At 37.3% G+C, this 27,125-nt stretch overlaps 1 protein-coding gene and 2 pseudogenes across 3 annotated transcripts; all 3 read right to left on the bottom strand.

Moving 5' to 3' along the window:
- LOC306639770 (olfactory receptor 4C15-like) lies at positions 1-26,215 on the bottom strand (annotated as a pseudogene). Its single transcript has 2 exons — positions 25,866-26,215; positions 1-572 (listed from the first exon to the last, which is right to left on the bottom strand). The product of its transcript is annotated as an olfactory receptor 4C15-like (transcript).
- Positions 12,062-12,997, bottom strand: LOC306638993 (olfactory receptor 4C15-like; the record flags this gene model as incomplete). The annotated part of the gene is made up of 1 exon (XM_079102442.1): positions 12,062-12,997. The coding sequence occupies one exon, from the start codon at positions 12,995-12,997 to the stop codon at positions 12,062-12,064; it is 936 nt and encodes a 311-aa protein (XP_078958568.1).
- LOC306639013 (olfactory receptor 4C15-like) lies at positions 23,932-24,866 on the bottom strand (annotated as a pseudogene). The gene has a single exon. The product of its transcript is annotated as an olfactory receptor 4C15-like (transcript).
- Positions 26,216-27,125: the final 910 nt, after the last annotated feature.

Raw genomic sequence — 27,125 nt, 5'->3', positions numbered from 1 at the left:
TCATGCTAATCTCTTCCACATTTTTCTTATAGCATTTTTCACTTCCTTATTTCTAAATGTATAAATCAAAGGATTGAGCAAGGGAGTGATGATGGTATAAACCATTTCCACCACCTTGTCAAAAGAAAAGACAGAAGGAGGCCTTGCATTTATAAATATGCATGGTACAAACAACAAAACCACAACAGCAATGTGAGATCCGCATGTGGACAGAGCTTTCCTTCGTCCTTCAGCACTGTGTGTCCTCAGGGAGAACAAGATGACACAATAGGAAACAAGCAATAAGCAGAAGATCATAATGCACAAAAATCCACTAGTGGCAACCATCAAAAGACCTATGAGGTGAGTGTCAGTGCAGGCCAGCTCCAGTAATGGGTACAAGTCACACATGAAATGATCGATAACATTAGGGCCACAAAAGGGTAGCTGGTAAGTGAGAAGAACCAGTATAATGGAATGCAAGAAGCCCCCTGTCCAGGTCACCCCCACCAGAATGCCACAGAGCCTCCAGTTCATGATGGAAGAGTAGTGCAAGGGCTTGCAAATGGCCACATAGCGGTCATAGGCCATGACTGTCAGGGTAACCATCTCTGCTCCACCAAGGAAGTGCTCAGCAAAAAGTTGAATCATGCATCCTGTGTAAGAGATGGTTTTCCTCTTATACAGTGAATCCACAATCATTTTTGGTGTGATAACACAGGAGAAAACAGACTCCAGAAGGATAAGAATGCCAAGAAGAAGTACATGGGGGAGCCCAGCAGTGCAGGACTACAGAGGATGGTCACTACAATCAGCATGTTGCCTAAAATAGTTACAATGTAGACCATCAGAAACACAACAAATACTATTTTCTATACAGTCAGATTCTGTGAAAACCCCAAAAGAACAAAATCAGTTATGAAGCTTTTGTTTTGCGTCATTTTCAAGGGAATGGTGAAAATCAACATTTATTGAAATTGCCCAATTGAAATTTGCAATTATGATAAAGGAAGATTTGCTTCATATCAGATTACTATTTTATCATCATCAACGTTTCAGTGCACATTTACCTTTATTGCTTCCTTTGTCATTGAAAACACCAGTTCAGACATTTGTTGAGGAGATGTTTTGGAATCGGGCAGCATTGATTTGGAGATAATTGATTCTGTACCTTAAATTTGCTAGTGGTTCTATATAGGGAAATGCAAGCATCTTCATGTGGTAGTGATGATTAACGGTTTCTAACTCAAATGCCACCTTTGAGAATTTACTAGTGTTTTCTCTAAATAAAACTTGGGGAGGCATTCTGAAGACTTATTCATTTAAGAAAATGAGGACAGTTATTTTATTATTCTTGCTTGTCATTGTCATGAAAAAGGAAGGGGTGACTAGCAAGCCATCTCTGATCTGGAGACTCCCATACCTGTAAATAGAAGAAGAAACATCATTCATTTTTGGAGGCACTTAAAATACTATGTATACCTCAAATTTCTTTACAGTCTATACTGGATTTGCCTTTTCATGTATTAATTACTTCTTTATAAAAAAAAAAAAAGACCTAGAAAATTGTGACTAGTCACACACTTAATATCTCTTTGAATGGAGAGGACTTTTTTTATTTTTTCATCTTTGAAAATGAGAATGGAAATCCGTGAACAAAAGAAAGCCTAGCTCCAAATGTTGTACTGATTACTAAGTGAAATAAGGCAAGGAGAGAAATCACACAAATCCCACTGTCTAGGGGATAGTTCAGGTCTTATTAACTCTATTTTACTGATAGGAAACACACACTTTAAGATACTTTAAGATATTGAGTTTAAATAAGTAAAAGATGAAGGATCAGGGACCTTACACAGAACATTCATCCCCATATGAGGCCCTTTCCACTGGATCAACAAGAAAAGAAGTAGGGATTTTTCTTTCCCTCAGTAACTTCAGAGCAAGCATGACCTTCCTGGAGTCTGTCCATCTGAAACATAAAGAACTCTCATACTTCTGTGAAGGTGGCATCTCAGTAAAGGAAAGAGCAAATGATGAGGAACCAGAAGGTGGTAGCTCAATCACGTCCATATGACAATTGTCATCAACCACATAGGTGAGGAGAAACAGGTGTAGAATAGCAATCAGAGTCTTCAGGCCTTATTGATCATTTTCTGATTTTTTTATACAATAAGCCCAATCTGGTCAAGTATAACTCTGCAAAATGCATATTACCTTTATCTGACTTTCTTTTAAAGCAAAGTTGCTATATGTAGCTTACCTGGTCATTTTCCAGGCTTATGATGAGTGTCAAATTTGAAAATGTGAAAGTGTCATTTATAATAATTTACTCTTACCATCTGTGGTTATCATATATTTACATTACAAGCCAGCTACATTAGCCACACAAAGCATTTCCATTGGTCATGCAGATAACTGTCTGAACTCTGTTCCCCCCCACGCCGGAAGCAGTGATTGAACCAGGGATGCTTACCCAGTTAGCCACACCCCAGTCCATTTTTCATTGTTTATTTAGGAACAAGATCTCACTAATTTGCTTATGATCTCACTATGTTTCTGAGGTTGGCTTTGAACTTGCCATCTTCCTGCTTCCGCCACCAAGTTGTTGGGATTACAGGGACTGCACACCACACCAGGCTAGTAATTAACTAAACACTTGATGTCACATTCCCACAGGTAGACACAGAGTCAAAAACTGATTAATCCTCACCTGTACAAACTCCTGTAATGTATCAGGCAAATAGCACATGTTTGTGTGAATAACTTTATATGCATAACTATATCTATCTATATAGGTTTGTTTAAAATATAATAAAAGAATAGTAGTGTTTATTGTGAGAAATAGAAAATAAGCTTGCTAATGAATGCTTCAGTTAACAGAAACAATTTTAAATGTTAATAAAACTTACAAACATGCAATATTCCCTTTACTACTGGCCCTTCTGCTTACTTTAAAATGACCATTTCCACTGTGTTCTCAGGACCATTCCTAACCAATGTCTGTACTAAAAATCAATAGCCTCTCACTACCTCTCAGAAAATAATTATTTATTATAAAAGAGAGAGAATCCAATGATCCAGTTCTGGGCAGCTTACTATAGGTCTCAGCCAGGAAAAATAATTAAGTGAAACCAGTGAGAAATCTGGCTTTAGACTTATGCAAGCCTCGGTGCAAATTCAGGACCTTACCCTACTTCTGTGATGTGGATCAGGGTGCTTGAAATTCTTAAAATTCTGTAAGCCTCAGGTTACAGTTCTGCATCTGGGTTCAGTTAGAATGTCTATCACTATGACTCCTGTGAGTATCCGATTAGGTCCTCAGGTAGAAACCTCAATGCACAGGGGAAGGTGATGTGTGGTGAGAACAAGTTGCCACTGCCCCTGAGCCAGAGCAGAAATGACAGCATGCTTACTTGTAATTCTTGCCTTGCCATAACCAAGGCTGAAGACTGTATTACTCATCTTCAAACGTGCGTGAAAATGTATTACATATTTTCACACTTAGCAAAAACAAAAAAAAAATGTTTTTAAATATATGATAGTTTTAAATGTCCCTGGTGACCCCTAAAAGCATTATTGGGTTCTCAGACCACATGCATTTACTCCTGTTTTGACAGACTCATTGTATCAGGAAAACCAAATTGAGTGGGAGCCTTAAAGAAAAACAGGGCCCTAGGTTAAACTAATAATTAAATAAGATTTTCCTCTCCACTTCCTTTTTACAGTGTTCTAAGATCAATAGTATTTAAATTTTTTACACTTTCAACTAAAAACTTTATCAAATAAAGGGATTTCCAAAATTAAAGTCAAAACCTTGACAAAAGAGTACTGTGCTCATGGTTTATGATTTTAAAAATTTGGAAAGGCAATTGTATTGAATGCAACAAATATCCTGCATTGAATCCTAGAACAGATAATGAACAGCAGTAGAAAAAATAATTACATATCATAATATGTTTAATTAATAGTAATGTATCCACTATGATTTCATATTCTTCACGAATAGTCTTTTTTCATCTAAAATTATAATATTACTATCTTGGCAAAAGTTCTGTTAATCTAAACTTACTCTAATAAATTTGAAAATCATTGTGTCTGCCATCACAAACTAGAATCCCAGCTAACTTGGTTAATACTGTGTCATTAAACAAAATATCAGGCTTCCAATGTTCTAGCTATAAAATAATTAACACTTGTCAAGCTGCCTAACCTGTAAGAATTGGTTTTAATTAGTATATCAAAAGGGTGTCATAAAATATTGATATCAGCATTATTTTTAAGCAGTTTCTTCATATACAATGTGAGACTGAAGTTGAATTATTCCTCACTTAGTTTATCTTTTTAAAATGTTATTTTTAAATTATACATCTTAAAATTTCAATGAAACTAATTCTTTTGGAAAACATTTTAGTAAAAATTTTATATTCATAAACATGATTGTGTTTTATACTAGCAATCTCAACCCTAAAATGTGCTCAAGAATGTGAAGCAAGATTGGGAAGATTTATAGTGGAAGATGGTACCGGGTCATGTACAATAGTGAAGTGGAGAGATATGTAAGTGCTCAATACTACACTAATGTTTAATGTGAACCAGGCTATTGCAAATTCACACACCATGGCATGATCAATAAAACATTAAAATATGAGGATTTGACATTTTTAAAACATGTTGAGAAAATCAGGTAGAAAATTCTAAACAACTCAGCTTTTTGCATGAATGTATCATACAACTTTATAATCAAGATAGAAGTCGACAAAATAATGGACTATTAAATAGCAATGTAAAACTGGTCAGTATTATAAAAAATATTTAAATGGATCACACATTAAATTTACTATGCCAGATTATCCATCATGTACATACAGTTCAGTTCAGAAAAAGAATAGGAGGTTTGAGGAAAATTTATTTATACTGGAAGAACTAAGTGACTAACATAGAATCTTGTATGAAAATGTTTACATAATTAGCTTTCCATAAATTACTGTACTACAGATGGAGCTCTTCCTTTGAACTCACCTGGTTGTGTCAATTGTAAACTCACATTCTCTCATGAGTGATGGTTTACTGTGTCCTTAAATTTTCTGGAATATCCCAGAGTCTTTTATTTCTTGATAGCCATGCCCTGAAATGTGCTGGGGCTGCAGGTGGGATTGCTAAGGGCTCCCTCATAGCAAGATCTGTGGCCATCTCCTGGGGCAGTGACCTTGGGAATTTTGTCTCCCTGGGCCTGACTATTCAAAATCAAAACTAATTCTAGCACCAATTGTTCTGCAAACAAGGGATTTTCTGTTTCAACTTCAAAGTACATATGACATTTAAAATTAAAACCAGTATTATAGGTAGTTTGTTGCAACTATATTCAAGCAAGAAATTTCATAAACATTCAATATGCATATGCATGCATATCATTCACATTTGCAGCTAATTCTCTAAATGATTATTGCTGTTATAAGTTAAAAGAATAAACTAACATTGTATTTGTAATTGTACATTTTAATTTCACAATTCACCATATTTTTGATTCAGGCTTATTATTCACCCATGAAAGTTTTTTCTTGTCTAGATATCTCAGCATGTTCCTTTTCTTGACTGTCTGGGAAATATGTTTTCTTCCAATTTCCGTACCTGTTTCCTCTCTTCAGTGTTGCTCTACTGAGTTCCCTAATTGTCTCAACCTTTGTACTCTTAGTAGAATTTGAAAAATCAAAAAATATCAGCAAAAAAGAAAAACCTTCATTTCTGTCTTTGTCCATCCTAATTGATGCATGAACCTGTGTCATTTCTGTTGTCTCTTTTCAAGGGACAGACCACACCTCTACAACTAGCACACAACCAGCAGTAAAGCAGTTAAGAACTTCAGTGTCCACAGTTCTCCTGAGCAATTCTGAGGCACAAATCTGACATCAAATGAACTCAAGGAAAATCAAGAGGACACTGCTAAATCAGAAGGTTGTACTCTAAGAATTTAGTCACTCTTTCTTATCTTTAATGTCCTTCCCTGTGGCAGTGGTTAGTGTGTAGAGTAGAAAGAGTAAATGTAAAATCTCTTCCAACAGTGTGAAGGTGCACCATCATATGCATTTACCATCTCCCCACAATGCTATGCTTTATGTAGCCTCAAAAATTTCACTTCATAATCTAAAACTTTAGGAAGGTGAGAGCATTAGAGGTTAAAATGATAAATGAGCATATATTTTGAAAGAACCAATAAAATGCTCTTTGAAAGCCAGTTCAAAAATATGCACTTGCAGCATTTCTAGTATATTTGGTTTATTTTGAGTTGATGATAGAAATCTAAATAAAGGTCTAATTTTATTAGAATTGAAGGAATAAGTTCTAACCAGCACACCCAATTCAAACAAAGATTTGAATCTTATAGAACAGTTATTCTTGTTCACTGGGCACTTATGTATTGCCTACTGTCCCGTGGGCTCCACATGTGTCACATCAATTACTTTCACTTTTTTTGAGGTTGGAAATGCTCACGAAGAAGGAAAAGGAGTCTGAGTCAGAAAGGCTGAGTAATTAGCACAAATATACAGTTTTGGAGGGGCCTAGGTTCTGCATTAAACTTGGTGCCCTGAACAAACACCCATGTTTAATCACAACATTACAACTTGAAATCTTCCATGCAAAACTGTGAATTATAAATCTCACCACTTAGAAGTTCCTTGAAAATTCTAGTGACAGCTGTCTCCTCTTCTCCATGGAAAAATGCCTATTCAGTGGTGACCAAACTGTGTAGGTGGTTTTCAAGTCTTCCTTCCACATCTAAGGGAGAAAGAGGTAGTGTATCCCAAGCGTTCAGAATAGGGAATGTTCCCTCTGCATCACTAATGCTGCCTTCAATGTGGTCAAAGAAAAAGAACAAGTGAGAAAACATACTTTGCTCCTTGATTTCCAACCACAATTTAAGGAGGATTCCCTGAGAGCTTGTGAACCTGTAGAATTCCTTTTCAGTTTCCCTAAGGGCTTGGGAATTTTCCATCAGCACAATTTGCTATGACACAATTTTATGTGGGTTTTACAATTGCTCAAGTGTTTATGAAACTACTAAATCCCCCCAAATTTAATAGTTTCCCTCTTTTATTTTAATTTCTCTATAATTTCTATTTGAAAAAGGGTTCATTTCCCATCATATAAAAAAATAGGACACTCTGGAGAGAGGATGGAAGATAGTGTCTGCTTGGAGAATTAGAACAATATGTCAGTGCACTTACAAAATGTAAGAGCTGAGTTCTGCAATAAGGCAACATATGACAGCATACGGTGTTATGAGACTATGGCAGCAAAAAGTTCTTGTTTAATAAGTGTATGTATATTTAGGGAAAGAATTATATCAATTAGAACATAATTTTTAATCTCAGAAATTGATTTTAAGAGTCTTTGACCTTAAAACTAAAATCACAATCTCTACAGATTAATTTTTGTCACTAAACTCATTTGAATAGAAGTTATGACAGGTCTGTTTATTATAAGGAAAAGAGAACATTAAAACTAAAACTGGGACATAAACCTCAGATCCCATGAGCAGTGCCCAAAGTCTTCTGAACCACATAGTTGGGTTAGTCACAGCAACAACCCTATTTCCTTTTTAGTTAGCTCTGTTGCTGTGACCAAAAGGCCTGATAAGAACAATGTATATGAGGAAACTGACCTTATTTTGTCTCAGGTTTTCTGATGTTGAGTCTATGGTCAGTCTACACCAGAGCTCTGGGCCTAAGGTGAAGCACAAGATATTGTGGAAGTGTTTGGTACAAAATATGACCACCAAAATCATGCTACCAGGGACCTACTTATTGCACTGACACCCTTCCTGACTACAGTAGTCACCTAGTTAATTCATATCAGAGGATTAATTTGCTGATTGGATCGGGGATCTCATATCCCAATCATTTCACCCCTGAACATTCTTGCACATCTCACACATCAGCTATTGTGGGATACTTCATATTTAAATCAGAACACCTACTTTTAATAAAACTTGAAAATGATCTCTACATCTTCACTAACCAAAGTAAAGAAAGGGAGAGTAATAATGTACAATAGGCAGAAAAGCTAGGAATTAAGGGCAGTAAAATTAATATTAAGATATAGAGAACATTGGAAGGAACGTAAGAAGGAGGAAGGAGAGAAAGAAGAACAAATTCTAAGAGAAAAAATGAGGGAAGGGAAGAGAATTAAAATGAGATAAAACACAGAAGATGGAAAGTATCCAATTAATGAGTTTTTAAAAAATCTAAAATGACTTAAATATGTAAAGATATAACAAGGGGAAACAAAACAAAACAATATAAACACAATATAAGATAAATAAAAGAACAAACAACACAGGCTAAAATCTTGTCAGGGATTAAAGATGGTGAGATCTCTTTGAGAATTTTTGGTTTGGGAACACACCAGGAATCCAGGTGTGACAAACGTTCAAGGTACAAAAGCTACAAAAGCATAGCTTTTGAATGCATGTGAGTGTGGAGGTGGTGACCAAGTCAACCAGATCAGCACTGAGATGGAAAACTATTACTTTTTACCAAATCTAGACCACAATCTGCTGCAGAAATCGTGAGACACCCAGGTTCCACAGTTCATTCGCAAAGCCCTCAGCCTGCCTACCTCTGGTACAACTGAGGTGATTTCAGTAGCTCATTGAGCTCAGTAGATCCCTCCATTGCATAAGTGGCAGCTCTGAGAAACCCATGCCCTACCCCCATCACATGATCCTCAGTTCCCCGGGACAAGCACAACTTGTCCACATGATAGAGGACTTTGTCCAAGGGTAACCTAGGATCTGTTCCAGCTGCCAACTGGTAGGTAGACTTTGGTGACCTTTGGCTTTCAGCCATCTCACTATATATATTACTCAGAAGTCTTGTGCTTTAGTCAGCTTTCATATCACTGTGACCAAAATACCTGGGAAGAACAACTTAGGGGAAGAAAAGTTTATTCGGTGCTGACAGGTCCAGAGGTCTCAGTCCACAGATGACCAATGATATTGCTCTGGGCCCAAGTGAGGGAGCACATCATGGAGGGAAGGGCCTAGCAGAGGAAAGGTGCTCCCCTCATGGCAGCAAGGAAGCAGAGAGCAGCATGGAAGGACTCCAGGGAAGATGCAGCCTTCCAGGGAATACCCCGTTACCCAAATCCTATAGGTCTACCCCACCTTCCTACACTTACCATGCAGTCACTCAAACTAGTATCTACTGATTGTTTCAGCTCTCAAAATCCAGCCAGTTATCAGCCCTGCATCAGTAAAGAAGCTTTGGCTGTGGACACCTCATATCCAAATCATAACATTTTGCTTGTGGCATTCATTTGCTCAGGGCCATACTGTGCCAAAAGGTAGATGCTGGCTGGGACAGCAGAGCAATATTTCCTGTAACCTCCAGGGAAAATGAAGATGCAGGGACTTTATATTTCCCAAAGCATCAAACTCAGGCCTGACCCCATAAGATGGCTCCCCACAGAAGATCTTCATTTGTAAGTGCTGAAACTCAGAACACTTCTGACACACCTGCCTGCTATGTAGCTCTCAGATCAGCTAAGTTCAGACTTACATCTGTTGTACAGATTTTTCTATAACAATATTGTTCTTTATCTCATTTCTTTCCCTTCCCCCTTTTGTCAGGACTCTCCCCTGCCCAGCTCCAGATCTGCCAGGACTGGATTGGTGCAGTGTATACTTTCTCCCTCTGTTCTAATAACCAGAACCTCTGACTATCTCCAAGTATCTCACTGTCCAATACTGAACCTCACTTCATTCTCTGTCACCCACCTTCCTGAATAGATTCTCTCCAGCTGTTTCATGTTTAAATAGTGGAGGAAATGAGAATGCTACCAGGTCCTACTCTGCCATCTTTACCTCCACCCAAAAGACCAGCATTGGATATGTGTATTTAAAATATTACAGTGAGGAAGGCAGAAAGGTTAGAGAGAGGTGGAAGAAGTCAGTGTCAAAAGGAAAAATGCCATTTTGAGCAACAGCAAGAAAGGAAGAATAGCAGGGGATTAGATAAGGAAAGACCCACGTCCAAAAATGAGCCAATTCATAGTAGGATAGACAACAGTTGGGAGGGAGAACTATTGCAAGATTTGCAGCAGAATGTTCATTTTTATCTGATTTATGATGTGCCAAATAAAATTTCTGAATCAATTAAGTTATAAACCAGCTCTCCATAAACATGTCAGATACCAAAGTGCACTAATTCCCATAGTTTATTTTGACTCCGCTTTTTTAACTATATTACTGATACAAGCCAAACTTACATTAACAAAACAGTTTTAATGTCAAAGATAAATACATTGAAATCAGTGTCACCATGACTATGCAAAAATCAATATAGAAAATAAAATGTAAAAACAACTATTGTATCAGGATTCTGTACAATTCTGGTAAGCAGACTTGTAAAAACAAAAAAATGTTTGTTAGATGTGTTTTGGTATTTATTTCTTGACTGAATATTACATCTTATTTACTAATGTATATCATTATCTAAAATTATAAGAGTATGGGAGTAAAAATGATAAAATATGTTTGTATATGATGGATCAGAAATAAATCTGTGGTGGCCACTACAATCTGTCCTGAAAAATGTTTTATTTTATGCTGTTTCAAATATTAGATTCACCGGTCCATAAATTGATTGACCCAATGATATCAGTTCCTTGTTTCTCAAGCTGCATCTTAAAACTACATGAACTATTTAATGAAGAGAACTGTGTGAAAAGACAGGACATGAAGCTACCCCTGTTATGAGAATGGACAGCTGATGGAGAAGAAAGGGAACAGTGAAGGACAGGTACATTCGCATGCCTAAAGCTTTGTGACACACCTGGTCTGCTACCATCCCCACACTTTGTCCAATTGGTGTTTCAGACCAAATCTTAATACCTCAAGTGCTTACACCAAAGAGCAATGGAATTTAATCTAGATTTGGCCATGTCTGTTCTGGAAGAAAACTAATATATGCACTATTCTACTTTGGGCCTTACCTGGATGAATAAGAAAATGACAGAAAAGTTCAATATTTTTGCCCATGATATTCAATAAGAATTTTATTAGTGCTGATAGGCTAGGGGAAAATTGAAATGTTTTTTGTAAATCTATTCCAGCGGCCATATGGCAACCTGATATTAGTCACCTTAAGGATGGGAAGGACAAATAAGAAGTGTCTAAATTTGAATGATCTCTTTATTGGTAATTGCTCAAATAGAATTATTTTCAGTTGCCAGCACAAAATCACAAAACTTCAAATCACTGAGTAAATGGAGGTATAATCTTTTGAGACTTCCTTTTACTCTCTAGCACCTCTAGCTTTATTCCTTCTTTGACGCTGGAGAGGAATCAACTCTTCACATCTGCAACTGGTCCTGGTTTTGTTGGCAATGCAGCATCCCAAGAATACCCCTTGATTGTGCTGGAACAGGACATACTCATGGTTGACTCCCTCATGGAATCTGCATCCTCTTCTCCTCCTGAGCCTGGAGGAATACATAGTAGGCAGCCCTGGGACACTCAAGGCTTATCTATCAAGAAATTCATGAGGCTATACCAATTCTGTCAAAATGGTAATGGACCCAGCCTAAATGATGGAGTCATGTTATGCAGAATTCCTGCAGGGAAGTTCCGATGTTGCTTTTCTCTGTGCTCTTCCTGAATTCACATTGTGTTTATTCAGAATCACTGAGCTCACCATCCTAAAGAATTTTTTTTTTTTCACTTGAAATAATTTGAGTAAGCTTCCTGATCCTCATGTCAAAAATATGTTTGTTTTGCCTCCTCATGTTTTTGGGAATCATAAAATTATTGTCATACATTCAGACAAGTAATGTTTCTCTCCATTCTGTTTTTTATTAACTTCCAGGTAAGTCTAAAAGCCAACTATCTTTAATTAATGTATCTGGATACTGATGTTTCAACTCAGGCTGGAAACCTGCTATAAAAATAAAAACATGATCTTTGTCAGCCCAAATACTTTTGTTCTACTGAAGTGTATTACCTCTTAATAGTACTGAGCATAAAGTTTTGTCTAGGACCATTCTGATTACTTTGTTCTTTATACTATTTTTTAAATCTAATATCTTATTTTTCATCAGAAACTAATGCCAATCTCTTCCAAATTTTCCTTATAGAATTTTTCACTTCCTTGTTTCTAAAAGTATAAATCAAAGGATTGAGCAAGGGAGTAAGGATGGTATAAAACATTTCTACCACTTTGTCAAAAGGAAAGACAGAAGGAGGCCTTACATTTATAAATATACATGGTACAAAGAACAAAACCACAACAGCAATGTGAGATCCACAGGTGGACAGAGCTTTCCTCCGTCCTTCAGCACTGTGTGTCCTCAGGGAGAACAAGATGACACAATAGGAAACAAGCAACAAGCAGAAGATTATAATGCACATAAATCCACTAGTAGCAACCATCAAAAGACCTAGGATGTGAGTATCAGTGCAGACCAGCTCCAGTAATGGGTACAAGTCACACATGAAATGATCGATAACATTAGGGCCACAAAAGGGTAGCTGGTAAGTGAGAAGAACCAGTATAATGGAATGCAAGAAGCCCCCTGTCCAGGTCACCCCCACCAGAATGCCACAGAGCCTCCAATTCATGATGGAAGAGTAGTGCAAGGGCTTGCAAATGGCCACATAGCGGTCGTAGGCCATGACTGTCAGGGTAACCATCTCTGCTCCACCAAGGAAGTGCTCAGCAAAAAGTTGAATCATGCATCCTGTGTAAGAGATGGTTTTCCTCTTATACAGTGAATCTACAATCATTTTTGGTGTGATAACAGAGGACAAACAGGCCTCCAGAAATGATAAGCATGCCAAGAAGAAGTACATGGGGGAGCCCAGCAGTGCAGGACTATAAACAATGGTCACTACAATTAACATGTTACCCCCAATAGTTGCCATGTAGACCAACAAAAATACAGCAAATACTATTTTCTGTATAGTAGGATTCTGTGAGAACCCCAAAAGAACAAATTCAGTTATGAAGCTTTGGTTATGCATGATTTCCACAAAAAGGGCAAACACACTACAATTTTTGAAGTTTGTAATTATGAGAAAGATTGGCTTCAGACTAGTTTATAGTTTTAGAGTCACCAATTATTTTGTCATTCCAAACACAAATTTCAACATTTATTGAGAATAGGAGCTAGACATCAATCAGAACTGAAGATACAGTATTCATTACCTTTGAATTATTAGAGCTTCTATAAAGATGAATAAAATCATCTGTCTATGGTTAAAAAAAAAAGAATAATAGATTTTAATATCCAAATACAGCTTTGATGATTTGCTAGTGACCTCCCTAAGTGGATCATTGGGAAACATTCTTTACTTCAGCCCCATAATGAGGAGAGGAGGACTGTAGCTGTATTATGCATTTCTGCCATGGTCACAGGAGGAGGTAGGGGTGACCAGCAAGTCATCTCTGAGTTGGAGACCCTCATTCCTACAAGAAGAAATGATATGTAAAGTAAGCAAAAGTTTTAAAGCATGGCTACTCCTCAAAACTTTCTTTAAATTGAATTTGTTTTATATGATTCAATTTCTTCTTTTTCAAAATGAAGTATCTGTGAGAAAGTACCAAGTGACAGACAACACATAAAACTGCAATAAACGTTAAGGTTTTTCTTTTTAATTAACTAATGGTCATTAGAAGAGAATTTCATGAAAACAAAATGCCTACCTCTGAATGTTGAAATAGTGAATAAGTGAAATAAAGAAAGGGAAGCATTTATACAAGACTCACTGCCTAGTGAACCCTGAAGGATTTATATCCTTATTTCATTGACAGAAAATTCATGCTTCAGGAGGATAAGTTCAGGCAAACACCAGATGTTTGCTCTAGGATGTTACACAGAACATTTGTCACCATACCCAAGTCCTTTCCACTGGATCACCCAGAAAGGAGTAGGGATTTCTCTTTTCTATCAAGGTCCTCAGGGTTGGGGATATCTTTCTAGGGTTTTCATCCACCTGAATCATTAAAGCTTCTGATTCTTTGTTCATTAGTGAAGGAGCATCTTAATCGAGGAAGTATAAAATGATGATGAATGAGAAGATGATGACCAATCACTCATGTATACAAATAGGCAACTGCCATAGACCAGAGTCTTCAGACTCTATTAGTCATTTTTCAATAATTTACACAATGTGACTGGGTCTGATTAAGTGAAACTACCCAATATATTCTTATTTAGCTTACACATTCATCTCCCAAGTTCATGTTCAGGGTCATATTTGGAAGCTTGAAAATGTTGCTTATGATAATAGGCTCTTACTAATTATAGTTATTAAGTACTCCAGGAAAAGCCAGTTGAGTTTTCCACTGAAAACATTTCCATGAGTCATCCAGTTACTCCATAAGGTTACTTAAAACAGTTAAAATTCTGAAACCTTCAGTTAACACTTCCATGTGAGTTTAGTTAGAATGTCTATCAATAGGACTCCTGTGGTGATCAGACTAGACCTTACATGTGGGAACCTTGCTGCAGACAGGGACCAGGGGAGGGTGAGATGTGGTGAGAACTGCCACAGCCCCTGACCCAGAGCACAAATGGCAGCATGCTTATTCCTAAATCCCACCTCACATGACCAAGCCTGATAAGTATGTTACTCATCAAATCTATTTTATGATGAAAAAATATATTCTTCAATGAGTAGCAAAGAAGAAATAACCTGTTTAATTGTACAGCACATTTAAATATATTTGACAGACCTTGAGTACATCATTGTGGCCCTCAGCCCCACATGCATTCATTCCTGTCTCAGATACATTCATTGTGAAAAGAAAACCAAGTGGAGCAGGAGGGTAAAAGGAAGACAGGTTTGATGTTAATCTAATAATTAAATGAAACTTGCCCTTTCACTTACTTTTTTAAGGGTATTTTAAAAATAATTTAATTTTAAATTTTAAATATTCATTAAATATAAAAGAAGTAACCTCTTGTTTTATCAATTAAAGACATTTGCCAAATTGGTGTCAGAACATTGACAGTGGAGAATATAGTGAGCTGATGGTGTTGCTCACAAAGTGTATCCTTTTAAATTTTTTGAAAAGTAATTGTCTTAAAAGCAACTGATTATTTTGGATTGAATTCTAGAACAGAAAAAAATAATAGTAGAAAAATTAGTCAAATATAATCTAATGATTAGTAAAGAGTAAGTAGCCATTATCATTTCGTATAACTGATAAATATTTCTATGCTAATTAATGGTGACAATATTGGAGGAAAATGAATATTACACAGGATGTTTACAATGTTACCAATTTTCTGTTTACCTGGACTTACTTTAATAAAATGTTAATTTTAAAATTCTTTCAGCGTTTGGTATTGGAAAACTATCAGTTTTTTTTTTTTTTTATTGTAAACAAATGAGATACACGTTGTTTCTCTGTTTCTACATGGCGTAAAGGCATACCATTTGTGTAATCATAAATTTACATAGGGTAATGTTGTTTGATTCATTCTGTTATTTTTTTCCCTTCCCCCTCCCCTCCCACCCCTCTTTTCCATCTATACAGTCCTTCCTTTCTCCATTCTTGTCCCTCTCCCTTTAGGGAAGTATTTGGTAATCATGTGTCACTGAAGAAACCAGCATTCACACTTCCAGTAGTCTAAAATAGAGAAGAAGACTTCAACTACCTGACCCCAAAGAATTAGTTGATTATAAATAATATGTTTTTTAAAGTATAAATTAAAAGGATGAGACAGAAAATTGGTAGCAGCAGTTTTTTAAAGCACTGCCTATATACACAAAGAAAGATGAAGTTGAATCACTCTAAAAATTTATCCTTATAAAATCACAGTATTTTGTTATACCTCTTAAGATAGCAATGAAACAGGTTCACTCATTTAATTCTTTTGTAAAACATATTTGTAAATAATTTAAGAATCATAAATATGTTAGTAATTTTATACTAGCAACCTCAACCCTAAATGATTATTCTGAAAGTGAAATGAGGAGAGAAATCTTTACAGTGGAAGATGGTACAGTGCTGTGTGTGATGGAGATAAGGGAAACATATCTAGAATATTCAATTACAGAAATATGTTTATACAAATCATATGGTTACATATTAAGCATATGATAACACCATAGGATGTATCAAAAGTGTTTAAAAATAGGTGAAATACTTTTACAGTATGTTAAATAAGAAAAACAACATTTCTAATAGCTTGTTTACATTAATTAGTTGAATATAATATATTTGGAAGAAAACAAAAATGATAAAAATAATTTTTAAAAACTCTTAAATTGCAATGTATCTGGCTATGATTTTAACAACTTTAAAATTGATCATAAGTTTAAACATACAATACCAAATTTTCCACCATCTGAAGTTCAGCAAAAGAAGGTGAAATTAAGGGAGATTGACTTGTATAGGAGGAAATAACTGGTTAAAATAACACAGAATTTACATCAAAATTTTTTAATTATTGTTAAGTTTCCATAAAACGTCATACCATGCACAGAATCCTCCCTGTCCTTATGCATTAATTTTGATATTGATTTTAAACTGTCCTACAAGCAGCAGTTTATTTTGACTATTTTTCTCCTTGGACACTCTGTGGTCTTCCCTTTCTTGATCTGCCATACTGTAGAATATGGTGGAGCTGTACTTGAGATTTCTCAGGGCCTCCTGGCAGCACAGACTATGTGGACACTGGGCCATCACCAGAGCAGTGACTTTGGGAAGTTTACCTCACTGCATCCCACTACCCACATTGCCCACTGTTTCCTTCTCTGCCCACATTGCCCACTGTTTGCTTTCCACTCTTTTTAGCCACAAAACTAACTTTATCACCAATTGTTGTGAAAATAATAGAATTTCTGTTTCAATTTAAAGTACACATAACATTCACTACTGAAAAAGGGGTTAGTAGTGAATTTTTCATTATAAGTAGTGTTTTGTAACTATATTCAAGCTGTAAATTTCAGATTTTTTTTTTTTTTTAGGTTTAGAAAACATTTACTGTTTTTGTTTTCATCCAATTCACAAATAATACAAAAATTTTTAAAGAAAAAAATAAGATTCCTTGTTTTATTACAAACAAATCAGGACCATGTAGGGATTGCCTTTTTGCACCTGCTTGGACAATTTGATATATATTGCTGCAGATGAGTAAGACCTAACTTACTAAGGATTTGAGTCAGAGCATATGTTAAGTTTCATGCATTAATTTATATCTATTTGTGATGTTGGCAGCTTTCTATGGCTGAGCAGTAAATGAAAAAATGTTTGAGCTGACACATAATATATTCCATTTTCTGGTCATATGCAAACAAAGGTGAAAATATTGTCCTGCTTTTTCAAAAGTCAAAAACTCTCTTAAGAACATCTCTTTAAGCCCCATTCTAAGGCATTCTTACCACATTTTAAGCCAGTTTTTCTTTTTGTCATCATTGTTTCTACTGCTAGGGATTTACAACCCCTAATGCACTAAAGAAAAATTAAATGGTCATTGTTAGAAGACTGGACTCTGAGGCTTGAGTCCTTCTTTCTTGCATTAAATGTTCTTTCCTGTGCTACTTGTGAGTTTGTAGTTGTGGAAATAGCAAAGGTTATATTCTACATCAATAATTGTGAAAAGCATTACTTGGATTTACCATGGTTCAAGTTCAGTGTATTTTATACAGTCTCAGAAAATTCCACTGTTTGATCTTAAACCTGCAGATGGGGAGAACATTAGAGGATAAATAATAAATGAAACTTTATTCAGAACAAAAAATTACTGTAGGAGAACAAGGACAAAAATATGAAGTAAACAGATGAAGATGAAAATCTAAATGGTAAGTCTAATTTTATTATACTTGAAGGAAGATATTCTCCCCACCACCATATCCTGACTGAAAGAAATATTTGAATCATTCAAATATCTGTTGATATTTCTGGGCACTTAGTTTTTATCAAGTGCTGCCTGAGGCTCCACATGTATTATTTATTCCCTTTCACTATGACTGAGCTCAGTAAAATAAGGTCCATTAAAGATAAGGACTCTGAGAGCCACAATGGTTAATTAGTCCAATATGCACAGTTATGGATAGACCAAGGCACGGCTTTAAATTAGTACCCTGACCTCAACACAAACACACACTTTTAAACACTGCTTCACTATTTGAAATCTCTATTAAAATGCAGAAATGTGAATTATAATCTTACCCCATATTGATTCCCTGAAAATTCTAATGATGGTCAACCCCTATTCTCTGTGGAGGAAATTCCATTCAGTGGCGGCCAGAATGTGAAAAGTTTTCCGATTCTTCCTTGTACATGTACAATGGGGTGGTAGAGCCTTTCTGGCAGTCAAGGTGGAGAATGTTCTCAGTGGTCCAGAATTGTGGTCTTGAACATGATCTCAGGAAAAGAAAAAGGAAGAAGCAGGTTTCCTCCTTGGTTTCCAACTGGAATTTAAAGAAGTCTCCCTGAAAAGTTATGAACCTAGAGAATTGTTCCTCAGTTCTCCTGAGACTTGGAAATTTTCCATAAGAATGATTTGTGTGAGAAATTTTGTGTGCTTTTTCTAATTGCTCAGATGTTTATTAAGCTTTGTGTCTGCCACCAATTAAAAGATGCACAGCTCATTTTTTAACTTCTCTTGGGTTTCTGTGTGAAGATGCATTCACTTTCCTTGATGCTCAGGAATGAAACACTGTGCATGTGGGGATGGAATATAGGGCCTGATTGTAAAAGTAGGACAAGATGCCAGGGCACTTATCAAATTCAAGACTGAGATTTGGGACAAGGCAACATCAATCTACCTGGACAATGTGTGCTGTACTCAGATTGGGGCATGTGCTTGTTAAAGAGACACATTTCTGTACACAGATAGAAACTTTTATGTTAGTTAAATTGTTGTGTGTTTTTTTTTTTTTTTTTTTTTTCTCTCAGAAACTGATTTTGAAATTCTATGAGTTTAGAAATAAAGCACAGTTTCTGGAGATTAAAATAAATTTCTCTTTTCATTTCATGTGAAAAGAAAGTATGGCAGTTCTCTTGGGTCTATGGCCATATTCTCCTGATGCTCCTGATCTCATCTGATAGTTCTGTTGGATGAAAAGGACCCAGTTTTTAAAACTGAAGCTTGTATATATACACAATGGGATATTATTCAGTCATGAAGAAGAATAAAATTATGACATATTCAGATAAATGGATGAAGTTGGAGAATATCATGCTAAGTAAAATAAACCAATTCCTAAAAACCAAAGGATGAATGATTTCTCTGATAAGTGGATGAGGATACATAAAGGGGGGAGGCAAGAATGGAGGAAGGATGGATTGTGTAGAAGAAAATGAAGGGTGGGGAGGGGATAGGTGAAGGAAAGATAATAAAGTGAGATAAACATCCTTACCCTATATATTTGTGTGATTACACAAATGGTGTGACTCTACTTGGTATACAATCACAGAAATTAAAGTTGTACCCATTTCTGTACAATGAATCAAAATTTTTAAAAAATGAGGGGAAAAGGGGATATAGCACTTCATACCACTTTTTGGTGGGACCACTCTAAAGGATTTGCTTCTCTGTAGAATCTTTACATGAATATCCTACCTTTAAGAATATCCTTCTTTCATGTAGCTTCAACATCTTCTATTTATTCTATTTTACCATATTTTGTGAAACAAGATGATACCAGTTCTATTAGTGAGCTTCAACCTAAAGTAGCAGAGAGAGTTTAGCAAAGAGAAAAAATTCCAGAACAAAAATCCAAACTCTTTTTATACAACAAGGAAATCTGTTACACACTGTCCCACAATGGCAAAGCCTCACACTGCAACATTCCAGGTGCAGACAACCTAAATCCAAGAAACCACAGACCATCAAGAACACCACTACCATGTTCAGAACAGGTACTAACCCAGCCTCTAGGGCCATGGAAGAGGCCGGTAGCCTACCTTTCCAAGAATCTAGACCCTGTTGCTAGTGGCTGGCCTGCCTGTCTGAGGTCCGTGGCAGCAGTGGCAGTATCGGTGAAAGATGCTGACAAATTAACTATGGGACAAAAACTAATGGTCATTGCCCCTCACGCCTTGGAGAGCATCATCAGACAGCCCCCCCTGACCGGTGGCTGTCCAATGCCCGCATGTTGCATTACCAGAGTCTCCTACTGAATGGAGACAGGATCCAGTTCGGGACGCCTGCCATCCTCAACCCAGCTACCCTACTACCTGACATGTCCACCCAGGAGAGTGTGCTGCATACCTGTCAAGAGATAGTAGCAGAAGAAACAGGGACACAAAGGGACCTCCAAGACCAGCCCTTACCAGATGCTCAGCTGACCTGGTTCACTGATGGAAGCAGCTACTTAATAGAAGGTAAAAGGGTAGCCGGGGCGGCAGTAGTGGATGATGAAAAAACCATCTGGGCAAGCAGCCTACCGGAGGGGACGTCAGCTCAAAAGGCCGAGTTACTAGCTCTGACTCAGGCTCTGGGGTGGCAGAAGGAAAAAAATTAACATCTACACTGACAGCCGGTATGCCTTCGCTACTGCCCATTTCCACGAGGCCATCTACCGGCAGCAGGGGCTGCTGACCTCGGCAAGGAAGGAAATCAAAAATAAAGAGGAAATTCTAAGCCTGTTAGAGGCCATTCACCTTCCTAAGAATGTACCAACAATTCACTGCCCCGGACACCAAAAAGGGGGGTCAAAAGTTGCCAGAGGGAAACAAAGGGCTGACAGGGAAGTCAAGCGGGTGGCTCAAGGACTTAACGTCCTATCCTTGTAGGGGGAAAAATCGATGTCTCACCCTAAGGATGCGGTATATCCCTCTATTAGGAACTTTGAATATTCAGAACTCGACCTTGAGGAAATGGACAGATTAGGATTTCGCCTGGAGACTCCAGAGAGGATCCGGGAAATCTCAGAAGGAAAAAGAATTCTCCCTGAAAAACAGGCGATCATTTTTCTCAGACACCTTCACAAGTTAACTCATCTGGGCCCAAAACATTTAAAAACTCTTGTCCAGTCTTCACTGTATTACATTGTGAAGCTTGGGGGGCTTGCAGATACAACTGTAAAAGAATGCAAGTCTTGCCAGATGGTAAATGCCCAGCCCAGCAAGCTACCTCACAGCAAACGGCTCCGAGGAGATCCTCCTGGGAGTTACTGGGAAGTGGACTTTACTGAGGTAAAACCAGCCAGGTATGGATACAGATACTTATTAGTATTCATAGATACATTTTCAGGATGGGTTGAAGCCTTTCCTACCAAGAAGGAGACTGCTCAGGTGGTGGCCAAAACAATACTAGAAGACATCTTCCCAAGGTTCGGGGTGCCCAAGGTAATTGGGTCAGACAACAGCCCTGCGTTTTTTGCCCAGGTAAGTCAGGGACTGGCCAAAATCCTGGGGCTTAATTGGAAATTACATTGTGTTTATAGGCCCCAAAGCTCAGGGCAGGTAGAAAGAATGAATAGAACTTTAAAAGAGGTCATGACTAAATTATCCTTAGAGACTGGTATAACAGACTGGACAGTCCTCCTTCCCTTTGTTTTGTTTCGGGTACGCAATACCCCTGGCTTCCTCAAGCTAACTCCTTTAGAAATCCTTTATGGGACTCACTCCCCACTCATTACCATACAACACCTTCCTTCCCCAGAATCTTACCCCTCTCAATCTCTGCACACCAGATTAAAAGCTCTTGAGACTGTGCAGAGTGAGGTGTGGAATCAGTTGGCCGAGGCCTACAAGCCTGGAGAACTGCAAGTACCTCATCAGTTCCAGGTCGGAGACTCAGAGTACATCCGGCGCCACCGTGTGGCCAGTCTGGAACCAAGGTGGAAAGGACCATACATAGTGCTGCTTACTACTCCAACTGCAGTTGATGGGGATTGCCGTTGATCCGTGGGACAGAGTTAGGGTCTCTTTTTTGGGGGTCTTACAGGGACACTATAAGATATTCAGCCAAATGATTTTATCTGACCTGTGATGTATCAAAATATACTTCATAATTAATTTCATTATTTAAACTTGAAATCAGCTATCATCTTCCTTCTGATATCTAGATTTTTTAAATATTCACATTTTATATTGGTAATTTTTCTGAAAATTATTTTGATAACTACAGTAACTATAAGTCAATTACTGTAAATAACTGTTATGTGACTAAGAGTATACATATTGGTATGAATTTTACCACACCTGGGAAAAATCATCATAAATAGAATACAAAGCTAAAGAAATAACTGTTGTAAAGATGCTTATGAAAAATCCTCTTAAGTAAATTAGAAAGGATTAAAACCTTAGATAGATGTCTTTCAGCATTTGTTTATGCTTCTGCTGAATGTTTTGTTTTCTTTAACGAGGTATCATTACCAGAGTACACAATGAGGGGTTTAGGATTAAAGTGAAAACATTTGGTCTATTTCAAGTTTATGATGAATCAGTGAGGAATCGGGTGGTCACTGAAAACAGTGCAGAATAATGTATCATTTTATACTATTTCAAAGTTTGGTAAAGTAACTGAGCTGATTAGATCAGATCTCATTTCTTGAGCTAGTTCTTGGAGGTGAATGACTGCTTAGAGTCTGTAGGGATGAATGTATCTCTGTGTACCTGGGAAGGACATGATATCTCTATGATAAGAAAAGACAGATGATAGAGAGAAAGGGAGAGGTAAAAGACTGGTGTGCTGGTATGTCTAAACCTTTGTCACACACCTGGTCTGCTGCAGGGCTCTCACATTGTCCAGGTGAAAATTTAGACCCTAATTCTCAGTTCCTCGTGGATTTATAATAGCAGTGAAATCTTATCTATCTCCTACCACATTTATTCTGGAGAAGAAAAGTATTATCACTAACTCTTTTACTTTGGGTATGGCAAAGGAAAAAAACAGAAAGATTTAGTACTTTTCCCACCATAAACAATAGGTGTTTTATTAGTGTTGATGGACTAGGGAAAACTGAACAATATTACTTTAAATACATTTATTCCAGAAACCACATTGCAACCTCATATCAACCAGCCTTCACTGTGAGACTGACATATAAGCTGTATAAATTTGAATGATCTTCTTATTGATACTTGTTGAAATAAGTGTGTTTTAACTTGTGTACAAAAAAAACCACAAAAATTAAAATACCAAATAAATTGAAATATTTTCTTCTTTTAAAGTTCCTATTTCTCTCTGGTGTCTCTGAACTTCCTCTTTAGCTCTTGGAGGAGTCTGCTCTCTACATTCACAGTTGGTCCTGGTTTTCTTGGTTATGCCATACATATGTCAATTCCCTTTGATTGTACTTGAATAAGAAATACTCATTGTTGAGTCCACATGAAATCTGCCTCCCCTTGCTCTCCAAAGTTGATTGATATGAGGTGGCGCTGACTGAAGAGGAACTCGCCTTAGCCAGGCATCTCTGGGCCATCAGGGTCTACCTGTCATGAAATTCAAGAATGACTAAACCTATAGAGATGGTAATGGATCCACCTTAAAGAACAAGATTTCAGCAAACAGGAAACCTGCAATCAAAGTTTCACTAATGTTCTTCTAAAGGCCCCTCCTGAGTTCAGGTTGGTTTTCCTCCAGCATCACTGAAATAAATGAACTAAGTAAAAATTTCCTATCAGTTGAAATACTTTGAATCGGTATCTGTCTCTAAATTCTAAGATACTTTTGTTCTCCGTCCACAAATTTTTTTCAAAGCATGGAGACAGTGACCAACAATCTAAAAAGTATTTTATCTTTATATTTAAAAATATTTGATTCTAATTAAGCATAAAATTCAATAACCTTCAATTTATATAAAAGGATGTTGACTTGCCAGCTGGAATAGAGACCTGATAAGATATTGAAAACATCATCTCTGACCCCACCCTAGTGACATTTCTATAGAATTGTTACCATTGTAGAGATAGAGTTCCATCAATATTTTTGTATAGGATCATTTGGAATTTGTTACTAATTGTTTTGTTTTCATAAAGTTTGATGATTTTATTTTTCATCCGCAAGCACTACCAAACTCTTCCACACTTTCCTAATGGCATTTTTCATTTCCATATTCCTAAAAGTATAAATCAAAGGATTGAGCAAGGGGGTTAGCATGGTGTAGAGTATCGTGATCATTTTGTCAAAGGAAAAGGCAGATGGAGGCCGTGCATATGTAAATATGCATGCAACAAACAACAAAACCATAACAGCAATGTGAGATCCACAGGTGGACAAAAGTTTCCTCCTCCTTTCAGAATTGAATGTTCTCAGAGAGAGCAAGATGACACCATACAAGACAAGCGACATGGTGAATATTACAGAACAGATAAGCCCACTGTTGGCAACCACAAAAAGTCCAAAGATGTGGTTGACGGTGCAAACCAGCTCCAGTAATGGGTACAAGTCCCATAAGAAATGATCGATGACATTAAGGCCACAGAAGGGAAGCTGAAAGTAAACAGAATCCGGATGATGGAATGCAAGAAGCCCCCTGTCCAGGCCACCCCCATCAGAATGCCACAGAGACTCCAGTTCATGATGGAAGAGTAGTGCAAAGGCCTGCAAATGGCCACATAGCAGTCATAGGCCATGGATGTAAGGACAATCACCTCTGCCTCAGCAAAGAAGTGTTCTGCAAAAAGTTGAATCATGCATCCTTTATAAGAGATGGTTTTTCTCTTATAGAGTAAATCTACAATCATCTTTGGGGCCATGGCAGAGGAGAAGCAGGCATCCAGGAAAGACAGGAATGCCAAGAAGAAGTACATGAGAGAGCCCAGCAGTGCAGGGCTGCAGACTATGGTCACTAAAATTAGCATGTTGCCCCCAATAGTCACAATGTAGACCAACAAAAACACAAAAAATGGTATTTTCTGAACAGTAGGATTCTGTGAAAGCCCTAGGAGGACAAATTCAGTTATGAAGCTTTGATTGTGCATGATTTCTGGGAATAAAAGTATTCTAATAAAAGATGTTTCTACTCTAAGATAAGGTTTTCTGTTAATCTGCAATTATGATAAGGAAATGTTTCCTTCAGACCAGTTTATACTTTTGTGATTCTCAATGGTTTGGTGCACCCAGATGAAAAATTATCTTTCATGCTTCTTTTGTCACTGAGAACACAAATTAAGTCATTTTCTGAGGGTGGAAGTTGGAGATCAGGCAGACTTAAGGTAGAGATGAATCTTTGAGGACTAAAATACTAGAGTGTCTATAAAAGGGGAATGTAAACATCCACAGGTGATAGAGAAGATTCGTAGCTTCATCTTGAGTTCCAGCTTTGGTAATTTAATTGTGACTTCCTGCAATTCCTTGTTTAGAAGCATTCTGAAGTTCATCCATGTAATGAGGAAATTTGGACTATAATTGTATTAGTCCAGTTGGCTACTGTCATGGAAGTGGGCAGGGTTGAATAGCAAGCCATTTCTGGTCTAGAGACCTGGAGACTGCTGAATCTTTAAGTAGAAGAAATAAAGTGAATTTTACAAGGCACTTGAAAATCCTGGCTACTCTTCAAATTTTCTTTAAATTTTTCTACTGAATGTGCTTTTTAATGATTTGATTCTTGCTTCATAAAATACAAGGATCTATGGAAAAGTGCCTAGCTACAGACACAAGTATGCATAAAAGTTGATTTTTTAAAAATCATCATTTAAAAATGAGAACAGAAGTTCATAAAGACAATACTACCTGCTTCTGAGTGTTGACATAGGACAAATTGAAATAAGGCAAGAAATCATTTAGTATTATTATTTACCACACTGTTTAAGTGATCATGATATTGGGGCCACAGAAAGGTATTCTGTACCTGAAGAGAAGCTGTATTGCTACGTGCATGGATCCGCCCAGCCAGGCCCCTCCCACCACCAGGCAGCACACTCGAGGACTCATGATGCTGCTGTAGTGCAGGGGCTTGCGGATGGCCATGTAGCGGTCACAGGCCATCACGGTGAGCAGGATGATCCCCACACCACCAAAGAAATGCTCTGCGAAGAGCTGGGTCATGCAGCCTAGAGGGAGACGGCACTGCTCTCAGAGAGGAAGTCCATGAACAATTTGGGGGCAATGACGGAAGAGTAGGTGACATCCATGAGGGACAAGGAAGCAAGGAAAAAGTACATGGGAGACTTCAGACTCTGACTTGCACTTATGGTCACCACGATGAGTAGGTTTCCCAGTACTGTGACCACATACATGATTAGAAACAAACCAGAGAGCATTTTCCTCAGCTCTGGATTCTTTGTATGCCCAAAAGGATGAATTCAGTCACGTTGTTTGGATTCTCCATTGAATGTGGGCTGAGGACAGCATGTCACTCTGCACTGGAAAATCTGCAGAAGGATTATCATTTTAATTAGCAACCACTAGGTGGTGCTGTCCCAGACCCCCCTAACCTGCCTTTGACTCCAGCTGCTGCCACAGAATCCAGCTAACAATTAAAGCCTGACAGCAGCTTGACCCTACTGATCCCTCACCACCCCCTCCTCCCACCAGCACAACTCTTGCTCTCTGTTCCACTGCTTGTGCCTGAGACACTTAAGAAATTGCTTCATTATGGTGCACATACCTACTCCTGTGGACAAGGAGACATTAACCCTATAGGGGAATCCACTGACAATGGGTCGATAGGAGCCAATGGATAAATGGATAAATGGAACCAACTTAACTTTATTTCCCTCATTCTCTCCTGTGTTTCCAGTTTTCCAAAATAAACCTGTTTTGTTTTTGTTTTTGCTGTTTTTTAGACTACCATGCTAGGTCACTTCCTTTCATTTCTCACACCCAAGATCTTAGAAAAATATGATTTTCCATTGATTTATTCCATATACTTATTGAACACTTAGAATGTCTAGTTGAAAAACTCTGAGACAGATCGTAGCTGAAGGACTCTCTATTTATTATGGATTACATTCTTTCCATCTATATGTCTACCTCCTAACATTGAATAATGAATAATAATATTATTATTATTGTATAGCACTGATATTCAAATAGTCCCTACCATGTGTCAATACCCTGTGAAATAGTTTCCAGTTGAAATTTATGTTCAAACACAAATTTGTTTGTATGTGAAACATTGTTTATCTAGCCCCTGAAATTATCTGACTTACTATAAGAACTAAACAACATTTTGAAATAGATAACACAAGTCAAAATTTCCTGATTGTAATTGTCAAGTAATTGTATTAATGCTATGG

The sequence above is a fragment of the Sciurus vulgaris genome, assembly GCF_902686455.1.
Source record: "Sciurus vulgaris genome assembly, chromosome: 11".
Lineage (NCBI taxonomy): Eukaryota > Metazoa > Chordata > Mammalia > Rodentia > Sciuridae > Sciurus > Sciurus vulgaris.
This window is presented reverse-complemented; position numbering and strand designations above follow the sequence as displayed.